Consider the following 20,887-nt stretch of genomic DNA (forward strand, 5'->3'; position numbering starts at 1 on the left):
CTGTCCCATCAGCTAAAGAATGAAAGAAAATGGCAACATCAGACAAAAAAGTTATGAACTCACCATAACGTTCCATTTGTGTTGACCATTTTCATTCTTCCTTAACTTCCCGTCCACCTACCCCTTTTCTTTGCTCCTGGAAAGGAGTAACAGTTCTTTTTTTTTTGGGGGGGGGGTATTGTTCCTTGTTTGAGATGCAGCTCTTTTTCTTATTTTCTTTAATGTAGTATCACTTGACCTCTAAGGGCAGCAAACTCGATTTGAAATATGTTAAGTTGGTGGGGCATTATGGGTAAAGGGAGGAGCTCGAGAATTTGGATCTGAGGATCTGGTAGAAGCACCCAAGATGGATCGGAGACCCATCAGTTGTGGAAGAATGAAAATGGTCAACACAGATGGAATATTACAATGAGTACATAACTTTTTTTATATTTGTACCACTCAAGTTTCATTTATTATGTCCAGTAAGTGCTTGGGGTCTTCTGTTACAGAAAAAAGCAGCTGGAAAGTAATTGGTCCCAGTTCTTACCATCCTGTTCTACATCCTTCTTTAACATAGGTTTGATGGTAGTACAGTAACATTTTTAACTCTCTTCCTGGACACAAATGGAGTTCTCTAGTTCATGAGCATTTTCTTGGGAATCCGTACCATGGAGAAAGTAACACAAGTTCTCTGGCTGTAGCAGTAGCATTGGCATTTCACACAGGTGTGTTTAAAGAAACTTTGTGGCATAGTCAATAATCACTAGAATATATTGCTAACCATTATTAGGCTTTACTAATGGACCTACAAAATTCATGTACATTCACTTGAATGGTCTTTTTCTGTCAGTTAACACAATGGACTAAAGCTCAAACTTGTTAATGGGTTATTTCCTGTGCAAAGGGTACAGGGTTTTTATCTTTCAACCAGCATTTGCCTGCTGTGTGACCTTGAGCAAATCTCTTTACAAGACAGTGATTTGGGGCAATTGGAAATTTAGGCTGGACTCCTTTATGGTTTCCTGAATTGCCAGCCTAGTGATTGCCTAGGAATCTATAATGGGACTTCAGTAATAGTCGTAGGTATCATCACACTGCTAAAAGGAGGATGTTGCCATCATTTGACATTTTGGGGAAGCTGTGGAAATGTTGTCAGTGTCTTTAATTGCACAATATCAATAAAATTTAGCTAAAATTCTTCCTTTGGTTTTGTCAATCCTAAGTCTCCTCCTAAAATATGACTATATGTCAAATTTCTTCACAAGTGGTCTTAAACATTTTGGAACTAACAGGTGATGCAATATTTCTCGTTTGCCTTTGTTTACCCTGAGCAGCAAGTTGTTTCTCAACTCAAAATATGAGTATGTTATAGTGTCGGTCTGCTCATCTGGTTCTCTTTCTTTTCTGGCTATATTTTCATTGTTTAATATATTGTCCTCCAACTGTGCTTTCTTAACATTTTCATTGCTTATCTGCAAAACTGTCATACATTGATGTGAAGTAGGGGGTGTTAACCTCTTCATGTGTGCATGCAGATGTAGGTATTTCTTCTTTTCCTATTGCCTTTTCTGCAAAAGGCAACTGATGCCAGTGACCTTATTCTGCTTTTGGATTTGACAGTTCCTTACATCAATGACTTCTGTCTGTTGAAGTACCCGCTGCTGAGAGTTGTGTTTTTTGATTAGCCCTCTGTTTTGACATTGCAAATGAAAACATAGGATTCTGTTGAGATTTTCCTTTATTTTGCTAGTGGTTTCATTTCTGTGAGTCTGTCTCTCTCCATCTCCATAGAGATAACCTCCATTACTTAGGGTGGAATCTTCTAACATGAGCTGTAGGTTCTCCCTCCCACGGTGGGAGGGAGAACCTACAGCTCATGTTAGAAGGTACTACAGAAATTCATGTGGGAGTCCCACATGAATTTCTGTAGTACCTTGATCTAAAGGAAGTCTTGGCCAGTTATGACATCCATGTGTTAAATAGCAAAGCTGAAGTATATAGTACTTTACCTAAATTATGAATCTCTGCATATAGAACACAGAAAGCAGGCACTTTGAGTTAGTAAGTCCGGAGACACTGATACAGTGTTTACTTGAATTAGTTACACGTTCATTGAAACTAGGTCACCAAGGACCTGTAACTGGCATACCAGACCTAAGAAAGAGCACGAAAACTTGAAGACTTAACGCAGGATTTAATAAACAAAAAATACAAGCGTTTTCGCTGAAGCCACAGCTGCAGCTTCTTCAGAGGTAAATTTCAAAAGGGCGTCAATAACAATGCTTTTAAAGTCACGTCAATACGTGGTGCAAATCGCTGAAGCAAATTTTTTTAAAAAGAGACACACCACATAAAGTAATACAATACTTACATTTCTAATAAACAATAATATTCCTACAAATGAAAAAGTGTAACCATTAATACTAGTTAAAAAAACTACATGTAATGTAGTAGATCCCGCTGATATTATAAACTCAAAAAGCACAATAAAACGCAGTGGCCACTATGCTAAAACAGCTGATAAGCCAGCAACATAATAAGAGTGAAAGCAAAATATTACAAGAATAAAATTTCACAAATGTGGAATATTTCCAAAAACTTGATATAGGAAACAAGTTGCATTAACTGCGAATATTAGGAATAAAAGCTTGTTCCAAAATAAAATTATGCAACTTCCTTAAATAATAAATGTCCAGATGCTAGTGTCTTTATAATTACAAAGCCTTTTTTGAAAATTCCCTAAGCCAATACAGTTAAAACCATAAACTTTAATTTGAAAAGTATAAAAATACAGAGATACTCAATAATCAGGAAAGTCTCTGTAAAAAATTGGATATAAATCAACCAAATATCTGTTAACAACGCCTAAATTTATTATTTATTTTTAGAATAAGTATTTGGTTGATTTATATCCAATTTTTTACAGAGACTTTCCTGATTATTGAGTATCTCTGTATTTTTATACTTTTCAAATTAAAGTTTATGGTTTTAACTGTATTGGCTTAGGGAATTTTCAAAAAAGGCTTTGTAATTATAAAGACACTAGCATCTGGACGTTTATTATTTAAGGAAGTTGCATAATTTTATTTTGGAACAAGCTTTTATTCCTAATGTTCGCAGTTAATGCAACTTGTTTCCTAGATCAAGTTTTTGGAAATATTCCACATTTGTGAAATTTTATTCTTGTAATATTTTGCTTTCACTCTTATTATGTTGCTGGCTTATCAGCTGTTTTAGCATAGTGGCCACTGTGTTTTATTGTGCTTTTTGAGTTTATAATATCAGCGGTATCTACTACAGTACATGTAGTTTTTTTAACTAGTATTAATGGTTACACTTTTTCATTGGTAGGAATATTATTGTTTATTAGAAAAGTAAGTATTGTATTACTTTATGTGGTGTGTCTCTTTTTAAAAAAATTTGCTTCAGCGATTTGCACCACGTATTGACGTGACTTTAAAAGCATTGTTATTGACGCCCTTTTGAAATTTACCTCTGAAGAAGCTGCAGCTGTGGCTTCAGCGAAAACGCTTGTATTCTTTGTTTATTAAATCCTGCGTTAAGTCTTCAAGTTTTCGTGCTCTTTCTTAGGTCTGGTATGCCAGTTACAGGTCCTTGGTGACCTAGTTTCAACGAACGTGTAACTAATTCAAGTAAACACTGTATCAGTGTCTCCGGACTTACTAACTCAAAGTGCCTGCTTTCTGTGTTCTTTATCCATTTTTTTTGTGTTCGTAGGTTTCGAATCTCTGCATATGCTAGAGGATACCACTTCCTGTCTCTATGGACACACTCTGTTTCCACCTTCATCTTGATATTTGCTTTACGTCTAAAGACATGGTATAAGTATGACAAGGTTCCCAAAATCCACTAGCCCCCTTAGTGCCTTCCCATTCACCAGTGCTGTCCATTTGCATAACTTGATAGTGGCACAGAGAGAATATACTGATTCTACTATTCTAGCAGTTATTTTATCATATTCCATTATCATCAGCAAGTCGGTTAGAAATCACATTTTTCTTAGGCACAGTATTTGTATTTTCATTACTAGCATGTTTGTTAGAAATCACATTTTGTAAAGTAAAGTATTCATAGCTAAGCAATGTTTAACCATATGCCTCCTCAGTGCACATCTAATTCACACTATTTCAGTTGCTGTTAGCTTTTGTTTGTTCATAGATGTATGTACTTCCTCATTTATAGGACAAGGTTGCTCAACATTAAACAGTACTTCCTTAGCTAGTAACTTAGTTAGTACAAGCAATATATCACTACTCTCAGGGTCACTCTGAAAAGCCCACTTACATAAATTACTTTGGACTGACATTTAGAAACTGTTGAGTGTAAAATGTCTGTCACTATTTTTACTTTTCATTTCCGTTTCTAAACATACATTTAAAATATGCTTTAAATCCAGACATTTGTATGCTTAATGTTTTATTTTAATTCTATGTCCAGCTATGGAATTTTATTGCTTGTGCTTCAGAACATTTCAACAAGTCTGAATGACTGTTCAAGAGACCATGTGACAACCCTCACATGCTGGCCGCTTTTTTCTTCCAGAAAATATGAATCATCTTTTTTTTTACATTGGCAACAGATAGTTTCAGACAAATGGGTTCAAAAATCATTCATCAAGGTTATAAATGGAAGTGGAAGGAAATTCCTCCTGTGGGGTCATTCCTAATCCTCTAGATTACACTGTTTTGTTTCCTCTGCTTCATCACATTCTATTCAAAGGAGTGATATAACCAGTTCCTCCTTCCCAGGTGAGGTAGGGTTTTATTCAAGGATGATTCAAGTGCTAAAGAAATTGCTTAGAGACCAGCTCTGGATCTTTCTTTCCTAAACCTGTTTGTGATAGTGCCTAAATTCAAAATGATGTCATTTCACAACCTGTTACATCATCTTCCTCTTTCAGGTTTCCTGGTAACACTAGACTTAATATGCCGTTATCACTAAATCCCTACTCAACCAAATTTTAGAGGTTTCTTAAGATATTGTGTGTCTGGATCACATTATCAGTTCTCTGCCTTATGCTTTGGACTATCCACTGCACCAAGAGTGTTCAGTGCAGCTATCTTCAGTTATAGCTCATTGCAAGCTTCAAGGTATCTACATTTTTCCATGTTTAGACAACTTCCTTATCTTTGCAAAGACTTTTTCAAAGTGACAGCAATCTTTGTCTCTCTCTCTCTCTCTCTCTTCCTTGGGTAAGAGATCTCTTACATAAGCTGGGATTCCAAGACAACATTCAAAAGTCTTTATTGACTTCTTCACACAGGATTGTGCTTCTGGGATGACAACTACATACCTCAATTCAAAGAGTTTTTCCTCTGCAATAAAAAAAATGATCTATATCTAGATGTATTTCTCTGGTTTTCCACTCAGACATCAGTCACTGTGAGAGAATACTTGAGGATTTTGGGTCTCCTTGCATCTATGATTCTCATGAGACCCTGGCAAGACTCCACATAAGAAATATGAAGTGGTATCTAAAATCTCTTTGATCCCAGCAACAATACCATTTATCTTTTCAAATCCTAGTGCTAAGGTTTGTTAGAACTGAATTAATTTGGTAGAGATAGCAGATATCCTTAAATCCAGGTTACCCCTTCTCACACCCTGCTCCAAAGCAGTTAGTGACCACAGATGTCTCATACTTTGCTTGGGAAGCAGTCTCAGGAGGTATAAAAGTTCAGGGTGGTGTGGCACACCAAGGACAGCTGCAAGCACAGAAATATCAAGGAGTTGCTTGCCCTGATCATGGCACTCATCTCTCTGAACCATCTTTGACAATCTCAGACAAGCTGAGCAGGACAAAGGCAAACCCTTACGAATGGAAGCTAGATCAGGAGGTCTTCCAAGATTTGATCCCTCTATGAGGAGTTCCTCAAGGGTCTATATTATGGCATTGAAACACCGTAACATAGAACACATCAGCACTGACAAGTATTCAGCGAAATTCACTTCCGCGATTCGTTGAATACTTGTTGGGCAAAGATGAAGTTAGCCAGCAACACAATGTTGCCCTTTTCTCCAATGTAGTGCAATCTCGGAGTTGGTATATTTAGATAGGGGTGGGGGGGGCGCAGCTTCCCACATGGGTGGGTTTGGTTTAGTTAGAATTAGTTTGCATTGCAGGGCAAGTATTTATTTGCCCAACAAGTATTCAGCGAATCGCGGAAGTAAATTTCGCTGAATACTTGTTGGCGTTCAGGTGTTCGATGTTACAGCATTTTAACATTGTAATATAGACCCACTCCTCAAGTAGACCTCTTTGTCTCCTTTCTGAGCAATCAACTAGCAAGATTCAGTTCAAGGTCTTTTGTTTTTCTTGGTCAGGAATTTTCCAGTATGCTTTTCCACCTTTTCCACTAATATTCATGGTACTTCTGTGGATTCAGAAGGAATCCTCCAAGATAATTTTGGTGACTCCATTCTGGTCCAGGCAACTGTATTTCTCCCCTCTTTTGGAAATGGCTAGGGGCAATTACCAGATTCCTCATAGACTGGATCTACTCACACGAGAACAGGGGTGTTTGATACATTCTGCCATCAGTCAGCTTCAGTTGACTGCTTGGATGATACGGTCTTAATTCCTTTTAGGCACCTGTTTACTGAAGAAGTGCAGCAGGCACTAATGGAGACACGAAAGACTGCTACTAGAAAATCATATGTTAACAAATGGAAAAGGTTTTCTGGTTGGTGCTATCAATGTAACCAGCACCCATTTAGGGTTAGTTATTATCTGGTTTTCAATATTTGTGTGCGTTATTATCCTATAACCTTTCTTATTCCTCTGTCAAGGTTCATTTATTAGCCACTTTAGTTTGTCTTCCCATGGATCCTCTTCTTTCAATGCATTCTCATGTCAAAATGTTTTTGAAAGGGGTTTTGCATAAGAGGCCTCCAAGAATACCGGTGGCACCTCCTTGAGATCTTAATATCGTGCTAGAAAAGCTAATGCTTGTTCTGTTTGCATCATCTAACCTGGATGATTTGAGGTTCTTAACATGGAAAACAGTTTTACTGATTGCTGTGATCTCTGGAAAAAGGATATCTGATTTGCAAGTTTGTCTGGTGATTCAACCCTATGTCACTTTCCACAGAGACAAGGTTTCTTTGAGAACTAATCTTTTTCAGTGCCTAAGGTGTTGGCTGAGTTTATTTTAAGCCAAACTATCCACTTCCACATTTTCTTTCCTGAATCTAAACATGAGGGAGAAAGGATACTCCATACCCTGGATGTCCACACACAATTCAGATACTATCTTGACAGAACTAAATTTTTCAAATCTTCTTATCAGTTGTTCATTTCTTGTGAAGGTAAGACGACTGGACAACCTGTATCAAAACAGACAGTTCCCAAATGGTTGTCTAAGGCTATTACCTTTTGCTATACTTACCATAACAAGACTATTCCAAGCAGGGTCAAGGCCCACTTTGCTAGGCCCTTGACATAATCTGTGGCATTTTGGAAAGGTTTGGATTCTAAAAACTATTCTAGAAGCTACTACTTTGTCCTCTGTAATTACTTTTACAAAGTACTATAAGTTTGATTACTTCTCTAGTCCAAATCATGCTTTTCTAGGAACATTCTCCAGGAGCTCCTGGACTCTTCCCCTTCCACCTCCCTAATATAGTTAGCTAGGGTAATCTACCCATATAGCTAAGGCTACTGCAGCAATGATCAGTATGATGAACATAGTACAGCTGTGTAAGTAAACTTACCATAACAGTAGATGTTTGAATTATCACTGTTGCAGTAGCCTTGGCTGTAATTGGTTATGTACTGCTTCAGTAGATGCTCCCTCCTTCCACCCCCTTGCTTTTGGTGTGTTATGCTAGGGTGTAGACATTGATTTTTTATTGTTCCTAGCTTTGTCCTTTCATGGCTCAGCTTCACTGTCTCTGTTGATAGGAACACACTGAAGGGCCTCTCACCCAAACTTGTCTTCTAATAGTCATCTCAGCTTGAACTGCCTGACAGTTTGAGTGAATAGAAGGTATCCTGAAGCTTTGAAAGCTGCCCAACTGTTATATCTTTGGCAGGATATAACCAAGTATCTCAATTTCTTAGTGCAAAAAATCTGGACAAATCCAAAAGTTATAGGGGACAAAGGCCAAAAAATATTTACAGGTTGTAAATATTGCTCTTATAAATTTAGAAAGTTGCTAGAATAACAGTTTGCTTGTTTTGTGTTAGCATGCATTTTCTGAAGGATATGTCTGAAACTGAAATGTCAGTCATTATTTAGTAACTTCAGTCCCCAGTAGTTTGCCAGAAAAACACAAAATCCATGAGAACCAGACCAAAAATATGAAGTAAACATCTGAACATTCTGTGAAAATCTGGACAGTTGAGAGGTATGGATAGAACCCATATAGCTACGGCTACTTCAGCAGTGATCATTCGAACATCTACTGTTATGGTAAGATGTTAAGTTGTCAATCTCGCCTTCATTCTTGCTTGATGGTTCGGAGCCGATCCCTCGGCTCCGACTCGGCACTTGCTAAGCTCGAGAGTCACTTTTACCAGCTCGAGGCAGCCCCATATCCCATGATGCAAGGCGGTAAGTACCCAGATCTCGTTTGCCGCTTCGCTTATGAGGTCCTCCTTTTACCAGCTCCTGGTAAGTGATTCTCTTTATTGATATTAAAGCCCCTTTTTGTTAAAAAAAAAACCTTTTATTGTTAGTTATAAGTTAATTATTTAGATTTCCTGACAGAAAATCCCTGTCTCTTTTAATATTTTTAGTCAAACTTTACCCATCCCATCCCCTCCCTGTTAGGGTGTGTGTGTGTTTGTTTTAGGAATACCTTTTGGTATTTTCTTTAATTTAAATTTTTGACTGGTGTGTGTGTGTGTTTTGTGAAGCACCATGTCAAAGGAGAGGGTCTCAGGTTTTAAGAAGTGTGACTCGTGCTGTCAGAAGATGTCTCTGACAGACGGTCACACTTCTTGCCTGTATTGCCTGGGGCCTCTTCACCTGCAGGACTCCTGTGCTATTTGTCATTCCTTCAGCCAGAGAGTCCTGCAGGAAAGACGCAACAAGCTGATACTTAGGGGCCTTCTTAAGCCGGAGGGCTCTCCGGCTAAGTCGGCTCCATCAAAATCAGCTAAATCTTCCAAGGCCCAGGCTTCTGTGTCTAAGCCTGCGGCCTCGGCTCCGACTCGTTCCGAGTCGAGATCGCTCCGCTGGAGCCGATTCTGGCTTAACAAAGCCTTCGCACCGATGGCTATCGGTGCCGAATCTGCATCGACCACTTCGGTGTCGGCTCCGATCGGTTCCGACCCCCATGTGGCACATGCATCGGTGTCGGCTCCGATCGGCTCCGACACCGTTACTTTGGTGGCTGTATCGGCTCCGGCTGGAGCCGATACATCGAGGCTTCCTGTCGGCTCCGAGAAGTCGGCTCCGACAGGATCTATAGTATCGGTTCCGATGGCTCATTCCAGGAAGAGGTTGAGGTCTCCTTCCTTGGAGCCGATACTTTCGGCTCCGGCTTCACCTCTTCTTCGAACGGAGCCATCGGAGCCGATCTTCAAGGTCATCCAGACTGTCAGATCATGACCTAGAGAGAGTGGTCAGTAGATTACTTAAGTCACAGGTACTGGCCCAAATGTTGCATAGTCCGTCTCAACAGACGACTGTTGGTCCACACCCCGTTACAGTTCCTCCTTCAACTCTACCCCAGAGCTTGGAGTTGGAGTCTTCGGGAATGGTTACTGCTACGGCTGGAGGACGGATACCCCCTTCTGTTCCTTCAGCCTCTACTCTTATCTGCTCTTGAGACCTTCCTTAGAGGGATTCGGTGGTCGGGCTTCCATGGTCTCCTCCGAGGGGGTGAGTGGCATCGGACCCTTGTCCGAACCCGCTCTTCCCCTTGGAGCCTCGGCCTTGGTGAGCTCGGCTCCGACATCTGCCTCGCAGACTTCCCTTTCAGTGGTCCCTGGAGTTCCCAGCTCTTCGGAACGGGTTCTCTCGGACCTGCCTGGGAGGGGAGCATTCGAGGTGATGAAGAGTGTGCTGGCCACTGGTATCAGTCAGCAGTCTGTTCCCGTAGCTCCTCCCTCTATAGTACCTGTTGACATCTCTGCCACTTCTCTTGCTACAGGACCCAGAGATCCTCCGCCTCAGGTTTCCCCATTGGGAATTTCCCCCCTCTTCCGAGGATTCTCCTGATGTTTCGGGAGATCCTCCTAGGAAGAGGACTTGTAAGAGGAAACATGTAGACTCCCCGAGTCTGTCACTTTGGATACTGACTTTGATGAGTCAGAGGGATCCCCTAGATCCCCCTCTGAGGATGTCTCCTTCTCAGACATCCTAGAACTCCTTAAACAGAGGGGAAACTGGCCCACCAACAATCCCTCTGAGGATGAGTCAGTATACCTAGAGGCGTTTGGATCTCGGCCCTCCACCTCCTGGGTGTCTCCGCCTTCGACCCCTTATGCAGGTTATTGCACGAAGCGTGGGCAGCTCCTGACTCTGTAGAGCCAGTCCCTAGGAGGCCTTCAAAATTTATCACTGCCCCGTGTGACAAGCAATTCCTCACCAAGGGTGTCCCCGCTGATGCCATGGTGGTGGCTGCGGCCACCAAAAAGGAACTTGCAGATCCTTCCGTGCCCGTCCATCCTCCTAATAAGGACTCTAGGACCATGGATAGGTACGGTAAGTGGATGTTTTCCTCAGCGACCTTTGCTATGCGTTCGCTGAATTACCTATGTCACTTCACCAGACTCCAGAGGGATATCCTTAAGGAGCTGGGTGAAGTAGTTCAGGATCCTACAGCTGCAGGGGCTCAAGAAAAAATTGCTTCACAGCTAGGAACCCTCAATTCCATTGCAAACTCCTCCATGCGGCTAATATCTTATGCTGCGGATGGAGGGAGTACAGCCGCAGGTACAGGTGTGGCTCTTAGACGCCAAGCCTGGATGCGGCTATGTGATTTTGCGGATACCTTTAAGGCGTCCTTCACAAATTCTCCCTTTGATGGGTCAGCTTTGTTTGGCCCTCAGGTGAAGGAAACCTTGACCAGGTGCGAACAGGACGGCAAGACTCTTTCTGCTGTTGGAGTCCGTTTTTCCACCCCTTCTAGACCTTATCCCAAAGGACAGAAAGGTGGGAAAATGTGGTTCCGTAAATCCCAAGGAGTCACGCCGGATTCACGTGGTCAGTTTACCCCTAGAGGCAGAGGGGGTAACAACAACAGACGCCGCTCTAGAGGCAGAGGGGGTCCGAAAAACCAGGGAAACAGAGAGCCTCTCTCTGACAAGCCCTTTCAGCATCCCTGAGATGTTGCCCGGCTGTCCCTCCTTGGAGGCAGTCGGGGGAAGATTATCACTGTACCCAGAAGCCTGGCATTCCCTCACTCAAGACAGATGGGTACAGTCGATCATATCCAAGGGTTACATAATTCCTTTCGAGGAAAGTCCCTTTCCTTCAAATTCCCTTCCAGATGTACCACCCGGTCTAAGGGAAATTGCAGAGTTAGAAGTCTCAAAACTACTGCAAAAAAGAGCCATTCAGCCAGTTACAATAGACCATTCAGAGCCCGGAATCTACTCAAGGTTCTTTTTGGTCCCCAAAAAGACGGGAGACTGGAGACCAATATTGGATCTCAGCAGACTCAACAAGTCTGTCAGGAAGACAAGATTCCGAATGGTCACTCTTCAGTCAATTCTGCCCTTCTTACAGAAGGACAACTGGATGTGCTCAATAGATCTTCAGGATGCGTACTATCACATCAAAATTCACAGACGCTCCAGGAGATTTCTCCGCTTCGGCTGGGGTCCAGTCATTTCCAGTTCAGAGCCCTGCCCTTTGGTCTCACTACAGCCCCCAGAGTGTTCACCAAATGCATGGCAGTGGTCACGGCTCACCTGAGACGTCAAGGATTCCAGGTGTTTCCGTATCTCGACGACTGGCTCCTGTCAGCCACCACCAGGCATCAGCTTATACAAGCCAGGGATTACACAATAAACCTTTGTTCTCATTTGGGCATCTCAATCAACTTCGAAAAGTCATCCTTATCGCCCTGCCAGTCTATTACCTTCATAGGCAAACTTAAACACTGTTCGATGTCAGCTACCCTTACAGATCAAAGAGTTTCAGACATTCAGAGTCATGTCAGGATCATTCTGGCCAACAAGAAAGTACAGGCCAGAATGGTTCTAAAGGTATTAGGTCTCATGGCTGCGGCCATTACTCTTCTTCCCTGGCTCGATTCTACATGCGCCTTCTTCAGTGGATGCTGTTCACACAATGGTCATACCAGCAACTTCCAATGCGTCACCAGATTCTGGTGACACAGACATGCAAAGAGCATCTTGCTTGGTGGATCACATCTCCTCAGGTTCACCAAGGCAGGTACTTTGTACCCCCATCCCCGATAGCCACTGTCACCACGGATGCCTCCCTGATCGGGTGGGGGTCATTATCAGGGCAGGATGGTTCATGGGACGTGGCAGCCGTTCGAGTACCATCTGCACATAAATGTCCTGGAGATGAGAGCAGTGCTTTTAACGTTGCAAGCCCTCAACGACTTTCTTCCCATAGGGACAATTGCAGTCCACACAGACAACATGTCTGTAGTTTGGTATATCAACAAACAGGGCGGAACCAAGTCCTACCCCTTGTGTCGAGAAGCGCTCAGACTATGGCAATGGGCAATCTCCTCTCATCGGTTTCTGGTAGCAACGCATATCCCTGGGAAAACCAACATTGTAGCGGTTAGATTGAGCAGAGCTATTCTCATGCCTCACGAGTGGTCTCTCAAGCAATCTATAGCGGAAGAGATTTTTCTGGAATGGGGTCGTCCATGTTGCGATCTTGTTGCTACTCGCCAAAACAGCAAATGTCCAGACTTCTTCAGCCTCTTCCCTCTATCAGGCCATCCCCCCAGAGACGCTCTGACCCAGGATTGGCCCCAGGGACTTCTTTATGCCTTCCCTCCATTTCCTCTGATCCCTCAGGTTATCCAGAAAGCTACCGTTTTGAGAGCCAAATTGATTCTCATTGCCCCTTACTGGCCTCGACAAGTTTGGTTCCCGTTCCTCCATCATCACCTTTTGGTGCAGCCGTGGCATCTGGACCCAGTGCCAGATCTTCTGATACACCAATCGGGTCAGCTGCACCGGTCAATCCCTTCTCTCAACCTCACAGCATGGTTGCTCCACTTCCTTCCTTAGCCAGGCTTCCTTTGATCTCTAACCCAGTTAGAGACATCATAGTAGCTTCGCTAAAATCCTCTACCAGGAGGATTTATACAAGCAAATGGAAACGTTTCTCTTATTGGGCTAAGGCCAAGAATATCGATCCTTTTACTGCCCCTGTTCAGGCAGTCCTGGACTTCTTAGCAGAGATTTTTCATGCAGGCTCCTCTTCTTCCACAGTCAGAGTTCAATTGGCTGCTATTTCCAATTTTCATGTCGGGATAGCAGATCATAATATTATGTCCCATAGGCTCTGCAGGGCCTTCTTGAAAGGAATTTTCCTACTAAAACCTCCAATCAGGAATCCTCCTCCTCAGTGGAATCTAAATTTAGTGCTGACATCCTTGATTCTTCCCCTTCGAGCCAGCTGCTTCTTGTTCCCTGAAATATCTTTCTTGGAAAACTTTATTCCTAGTGGCTATTACATCGGCCAGGAGGGTGTCTGAACTTCATGCTCTTCGGTTCGACCCCTATTTGTTTTTTCACAAAGACAGAGTATCTTTGAGAACTAACCCAACCTTTTTGCCTAAGGTCGCTTCAAAGAACAATTTGAATCAATCCATTGATCTCCTGTATTTTTCCTAACTATTCAGATAGAGCTGAACAAAAGCTACATTATCTTGATGTCCACCGTCAACTTAGATATTATTTGGACAGAACAAAAATTTAGAAAATCTGATCAACTTTTTGTTTCCTATGCGGATAATAAAAAAAGGCCTTCCTGTTTCTAAAGTGACTTTGTCTAGATGGCTTTCTTCGGTCATCTCTGAAATTTATCTGCTCAGGGGAAAACAGCTGTGCTCAAAACCTAAAGCACATTCAACTAGGAGCTTAGCTACTTCTACAGATTTTCAAGCTAGACTTCCTTTAGACACTATTTGTGCAGCGGCCACTTGGGCCACTCCTCACACTTTTGTTTCCCATTACAAATTGGACTTGGCCTCCAGGGACAGAGCCAGTTTTGGCTCTACAGTCCACAAGAGTTTGTTCCATTGAGCCACCCAGGATAGAGGTGCTAGGGATGCGGTCCCATCAAGCAAGAATGAAGGCGAGATTGACAACTTAACATTAAGAAGTTATGTACCTACCATAACGTTCCATGTTAGTTGTCTTCTCGCCTTCTTTCTTGCGACCCTCCCTCCTTCCCCCTGGCCTGGACAGACCTTGTTATAAGAAACTGTTATGCTGAAGACCATTCAGACCTGGTCCTTCTTCCATCTGTAAGTTTTTTCTTTCTTCCTTTGGGAAGTATTTTATGCTTGGTGCTATTGCCCTTTGTCATCAAACGAGATCTGGGTACTTACCGCCTTGCATCATGGGATATGGGGCTGCCTCGAGCTGGTAAAAGTGACTCTCGAGCTTAGCAAGTGCCGAGTCGGAGCCGAGGAATCGGCTCCGAACCATCAAGCAAGAAAGAAGGCGAGAGAAGACAACTAACATGGAACGTTATGGTAGGTACATAACTTCTTATTTACATCCACAGCAGTACTTTCTCCAATGCCCTGGCAACATTTCTCCTAGTAGTAGAAATAACACCTCTGCTCTTCTGTAACCCAGTCAACAAAGAAGAAATAAATAAAAATTATACCTGTTGCCAGCTACCAGTGTAGCAGGTGTAACACAAGCACCTTTATCAGTTTAAATACAGTTTATTTACAATGAAATGTAACATCAAAGCTCACTTCCAGCTAAACAGAAAATAAGCAGACATTTGTATAACAGTTCTATGCCTTTGCACCCCCTTCAAGTTATATATACCAAGTCTGGGATCACACAATCCCCAGGGACAGGGCATATTGTTGATCTGACACACATGTAAACTATCTGTCCCTGTTGACCAAATGGTGTCCCCCAAAATGCTATGTACAGCTGTTACATGTATATGTATATATATATATATATATATATATATATATATATATATATATATATATATATACATACATACACAGACACAGACACACACACACACACACACATGAATATATGTTAGTTCTGAAGTTATTTGTAATGGTAAAAATGCTCCCAAAAACTGTGTATCAAATCTGTGTTTCCTTTTTCCTTGTTTAGTTATCATATGGTATCATATTTATCCTAGGCAGAACACAATGACTGGAAGATAACCAGTGAAGTCATTTCCATAAAATTATAGTATTACAATAGTAGTCCATTTTATTATGAGGAGTTGAAAATGCTAGACAACTCTTACTAGTATATTTTTTTAATTTGTTAGTTTTGTAGCAGATGTGCCTGTTGCAAACAAAGAACACAGAGAGCACAAAGACATTGTACAACTTGCTCAAGATCTTACAAGAATGTATGTCAGGGCTAATGGTCCTCAAAACTACGATCTTAACCACATCTTTATCTCTGCAGTGTATTAGTAAAGACACACTTCTGTAGCAAGAGTTGTAAAAAAATAATAAGGGTTTAAAATAAGAGTCTTATTTAAAACTCCTGTCATACCTCTCAGCTGTACAGATTTTCACACAATGTCCAGATTTGTGCCTCATATTTTTGGTCTATTTCTCATAAAATTGTGGTTTTCTAGCAACTAATTGGCAAATCATTGAAGATTTAAGTCAGAAAATAATGACAGAAGTTTGAGAACAGCCTTTTACAGATGTTTTGTCGGTGACCTTTTCCTAATGTGGACAGATACCAAAAATGATTTGGCACTGTTTTTTGAATATTTAAATAAGAGTACCCCTTTTCTTAAATTTAGTATAAATAAATCTTATGATGGAATAGATTTTTTAGGTGTTAAGATTTATAGGAAATTAGATAGGAGTATAAGTACTATGACACACAAGAAGGAATCTTACGGAAATACCCTGTTACATAGAAAGAGTATGCACCCAAATCATATTTTCAAGAATATAATCAGGGGGCAGGGAATGCGAATTTCAAGGCTAAATGCCAATGATGACAAATATTTGAGTGAAGTGGATGATTTGAGGACAAGGTTTATAGAAAGAGGGTACGAGGATGGCTACACTGAAGCTATTCTTGGGGAAGTCCCTAGTTTGAGATCAGCTTTAGCTAAACCATACTTTTCGGAAAACAGTGGTCTGCGATGCAACACTGATAGATACAATAAAGATGTGGTTCTTGTTCCTGTTTTTTATACATAATAATATCAGTTCAGTGGCTGATGTGATGAAGAAACATTGGCCCATTCTAATTAGCAATCCAGCTATAGGAAAGATAGTAGAGGAGAGACCTAGTTTCCTATTTAAAAGCAAGAAATCCGTTCAGTGGTTATTATGTCAACCTAGAAGCAAGGTGAACAATATGACACAAGATGTTAAGTTTGGGACAATTCCCTGTCTTAAATGTAATTTTTGTGCTTATATTGATTCCTCAGGGATGTTTAAACATCCAGATATAGGGAGGATATTCACTTTTAGAGTTGAGGCAAACCGTAATTCCTTTAATGTGATTTTCTTAGTTTCTTGCAACAAATGTTCATCGTTTTACGTAGAGAAGACCAATAGGAGGTGTAATGACAGGATTAGGGAGCATGTGTATGACATCAGGAATGGTATTGTTATGAATGCTTTGGCCAAACGTGTGGTCAGTCATGATTCAACACATAATTTAAAATTTCTGGTTATGGAAGTGGTTGAAGCTAATGAATGTGGTGGCGACATTGAGAATTTAACATAGATGTCAGAGACGTGGTGGGTTATTAGAATGAGGGCAGATGCTGGTAAGGGTTCGAAAGATAAAGTTTGATTGAACCCCTTCCTTAAAGCTAGGAGTTTGCATAAATGAAAATGCTTTATTCATCTATATATGTGTAGGATGATGTTTTTATTGTATTCTGATTGTATTTTAATGTTTATACACTGTTTTATATATGTTTTATTTTTATTTATAGAAATATGACCTCTTTAATTGAATATGAGTAACAGATGCACTGCAGCATTGTTGCCATGATACCAATGCATTGATTTTCTTGATTAGCTAGGATATTTTAGGAATTGCCTATATAAAATTTTAATCATGCTTAATGTCTGATGAAGCAGTCTTTTAAGTACTGTGAAAGTGGTAATGTTTTATTAAAGTTTGGTTGTTAATGTTGTACTGAACATTGATCATTTTACTGGACTGCTGCATTGCTTTAGTTCACTTTATATGTGGTTTTCTTTTTGGATTGTTATTATTTTAAGTGAACCGTTTATCCTTTCCGCTTTCATTGGTGTGTTTTTATTTTAATAATTTATTTGATTTTTACTGAACAGATGTTAGTAAGTTCATCATAAGTTTTTAATGTGAAATCCACTGCTTGCTTTTTGAATTCAGTATGGCTATATATATATATATATATATATATATATATATATATAAATATATATATATATTCAGCTAGAGCCAAGATTGTAGCTGATAAGGATCTATGTGGTCAACCCACCTCCCTGGTTAAAACATAAACGCTTAACAAATGCAAGTAACCTAATCATTTAAAATGTACAGTGCAAGTAAACATTATGACCAAATGCAAAATGTATTTTGATGTGCAGAACTGTCATGAAGTCTGGAGGAGAGCTGGTAAAAGCTGGACTGCGAGGCTTTTTTGAAAATGCTGCTGAAGATTTGGAGAAGACGTCAGAAAATCTGAAACTTGGAAAGTTTACCCATTCTCGAACACAGATAAAAGGAGTTACTCAGAACATCAACTACACCACTGTGGCCTTGTTACCTGTCCTGACTTCATTATTTGAACATATTGCTCAGCATCAGTTTGGAACAGATTTACTTTGTAAGTGCCAATATTTTGTAATAAATCGTTTAACTTTAGTTTTTAACTACAGCTATGCTTTTTCCTCATCAACATATGAAATGTCATAAAAGAACAGTTTCACATTTGAATTAGCAGATTTAAGCAAATGAAAATAACTGTTAGCCATATAAAGACAGTCATCAAATTATCCATTGTGGGTGTTATCACTGTTAGTTGTTAATCCTTGAGTACTTATTTACTATGTAAGTTGACGGTTCTGTTTCTGTGAAGGATGGTAATGTTTTATGCCTCGTGACAAATGCTAAAAAAATTCTCAGCTGAGCACATTTTCTGATTTCATGTAGTTATTGGCATTTTGAACTAAACAGTAGTTTGGGGAAATACACAGAGGTGAAATATATATATGAAAAATTACAGAAACAATGCATTATATGTCAAATTTTCAGTAAGTGTTTTGTGTCTCAGTGATCAATCCATAACAATATTATAAGTGTTTAGAGGAGAAGGTTTTAGAGTGTCTTAATGAGGTTTCCAGAGTTCTTTGGTATATTTCATTGGGACAAGTGAAATAGCTATTCAGAAATAAGTATGATGTCAGAAAACATGGATTTCCAATTATTTTATTAAGTACTCCTATCTTTGCTTGGAGTATTGCTCAGTGACTAGCAAATAGTGTTTTTATTGGCCAGTTTGTTTGATTGTGTCTTTTGGCTTTTCCCGGTTAGGGGTCACCACAGCAGAACTCAGGTCCACTAATGATTAGCAGTAGAGTCTTACGTGCTGGCTTGCCGGGCCTAACGCACAACCTTCAACGAAGGAATGCCCATTCATGCATGTTGCCACACAGAAGACTCTCTAACTGAGAATCGAATGGGCAACATCTAACTGTGAGGCGACAATGCTACCGCAGCACCATCACCGCAGTTTATTGGCCAGTACAGTAATTAAATACTCTCTCCAATAGTCTGCTTATATCTTAAAACAAAATCGGTTGGAAAAAACAGAAAGAGTGTGCGGTGTAATCATTAAAAGAAACATGCCTACATGATTGTTTTCTATTTTAAAAAATATAAGCTTAAAAGAGAAAGTCTGAACTAACTGGTCTGCATGTGAGTTGAAAATGACATTAGTAGGTAGAATCAACACCCTAGGCAAGCACCTGAGTTATGAACAGAAAATTCTCCTGTTTCTGCTGCTGCCACTGCCACAAGTCTCCACCATGTTTAACATGGCTGAAATCAGCCTGGAACTTAAGTCCTCAATCACAATCTCACCCAAGGTTAAGTTTGATCCATATTAGCATTTTCATTATTGTCATCTCCCGTTTTTCCATTTTGTATAAGGTCAGGATATTGCATTGACTATCACCACCTCAATCTACTCAGAGTCACTTTCCTGCCTTCTTCTACAAACATGCCCAACTGTAACAGGTCTTCTCTCATGCAGTCTATCCATATCTTGGCTGGATATCCTTGCATTATCTTGCCTTCTTCCTGTCTCTCCTAAATGTACTTTACTAAATTATTTTCTGCTTTTCTACATATATGACTGAACCACTGTAATCTGTTTCTTCATCTGTCCCACAATATGCATCCTAATGTCTGCCTCAGACACTTTGTCTCCTTCACCTCACGCTTACTGAGCTGCTCTACATTCACTGCCTAGGTCTTTGCACCATACTGAAGCATTGGTTGTACCACTGTTTTTTTCACCTTAGTTTTCAGCTTCTTTGACATTCTATTACATACTACCTCCAACATTTGTGCTTGTTGATTACAATACCTTTGATTCTAGCTTCACTTCCTCATTCAGATTTCCCTTGTTCTCAACAATATCTCCTAGATACTTGAAGCTGTAAACTTGTTTCGGTATTCTCCCTTTTTATCATTTTTCAATGTCTTCTGATTTCTCAACTGGATAGGAAACAGAAAATATAACACTGGGATTCCACCCATGTCCCTGCTGGACAGGGGCATCAGATGCTGATTTGTCTAAGCATGGGCTAAACTCTTGGCTAGGCTTATAACGGCCCCAAAGCCAATAGCCACGTAAGCTCCTATGAGCCTATGATTTCCCCATTTGCTGATATGAGCACTGTCTTGATGTACTCATTCCATGTACCTTCAGTTTTATATTCCTGTACCCTATAATTGATGGAATTCATGTTCAGAATCTGCTTGTAGCGCTACATTGTCTGCATATAGTAGCTTGTTGATCTGTCCTCCCCCCCACCTGTTTGCTGATACAGTCTATCCCCAGTATGAGCAGCAGTGGGTTAAGCTCAGAACCTTGAAGAAACTCACTTCCACTGGGAAGTTCTCTCCGAGTCAAAACTTTGTTCATATTTGCATCATTCTTCCCAATGTTTCCATGACTTTGAACATCTCAAATCTGCCTGAATCAACTTTTTAGTAGATTTTCTTATACTTTTTTCAAGTCTGGGAATGCCCAGTTTTTTTAAATATCTTTATTAAAATCACAGTTGCTGCAGTGGTGCAGCGGTAGCATTGTTGCCTCACAGCAAGAGGTTCTTCCGTTCGATTCTTGGCTGGAGCACCTTCTGTGTGGAGTCTGCATGTCCTCCCTGCGGTCGAGTGTTGTTCGAAAGACATGTGTAGAATGGGTGTGCCTTTGTTTCTAGGTTGGGCGTCGAGCTGGCACCTCGGCACTGTAAAAATCTACTGCCAATCATTAGCGGAGCAGAGTTCCGCTGTGGAGACCCCTAACTGGGAAAAGCCAAAAGAAGAAGAACAACAAGATTAAAATCACAGTTGCAACACTGAATATGTACTTGTACATTATTAGAAAAAAACATTTTGATATTTCTCTTTGTTTTCATGGAATATAAATTTTTAACAATTAACTTTCACTTCAACATTACATAACTTGCTCAGTTTTCTGTCATCCTTAAACCCCACTTCTCTCCTTTAACATTATTC

At 40.5% G+C, this 20,887-nt stretch overlaps 1 protein-coding gene across 1 annotated transcript in view; it reads left to right on the forward strand.

Moving 5' to 3' along the window:
• Nucleotides 1–20,887, forward strand: part of RYR3 (ryanodine receptor 3) — a 3,250,282-nt gene that overhangs the window by 2,475,706 nt on the left and 753,689 nt on the right. The window contains exon 63 of the mRNA XM_044074157.1: nucleotides 17,728–17,966. Within this exon, the coding sequence (XP_043930092.1) occupies nucleotides 17,728–17,966 (239 nt within the window). The remainder of the gene's footprint in view (nucleotides 1–17,727; nucleotides 17,967–20,887) is intronic.

The sequence above is a fragment of the Protopterus annectens genome, chromosome 6.part0 (assembly GCF_019279795.1).
Source record: "Protopterus annectens isolate FY-2018-M chromosome 6.part0, PAN1.0, whole genome shotgun sequence".
Taxonomy (NCBI): domain Eukaryota; kingdom Metazoa; phylum Chordata; order Ceratodontiformes; family Protopteridae; genus Protopterus; species Protopterus annectens.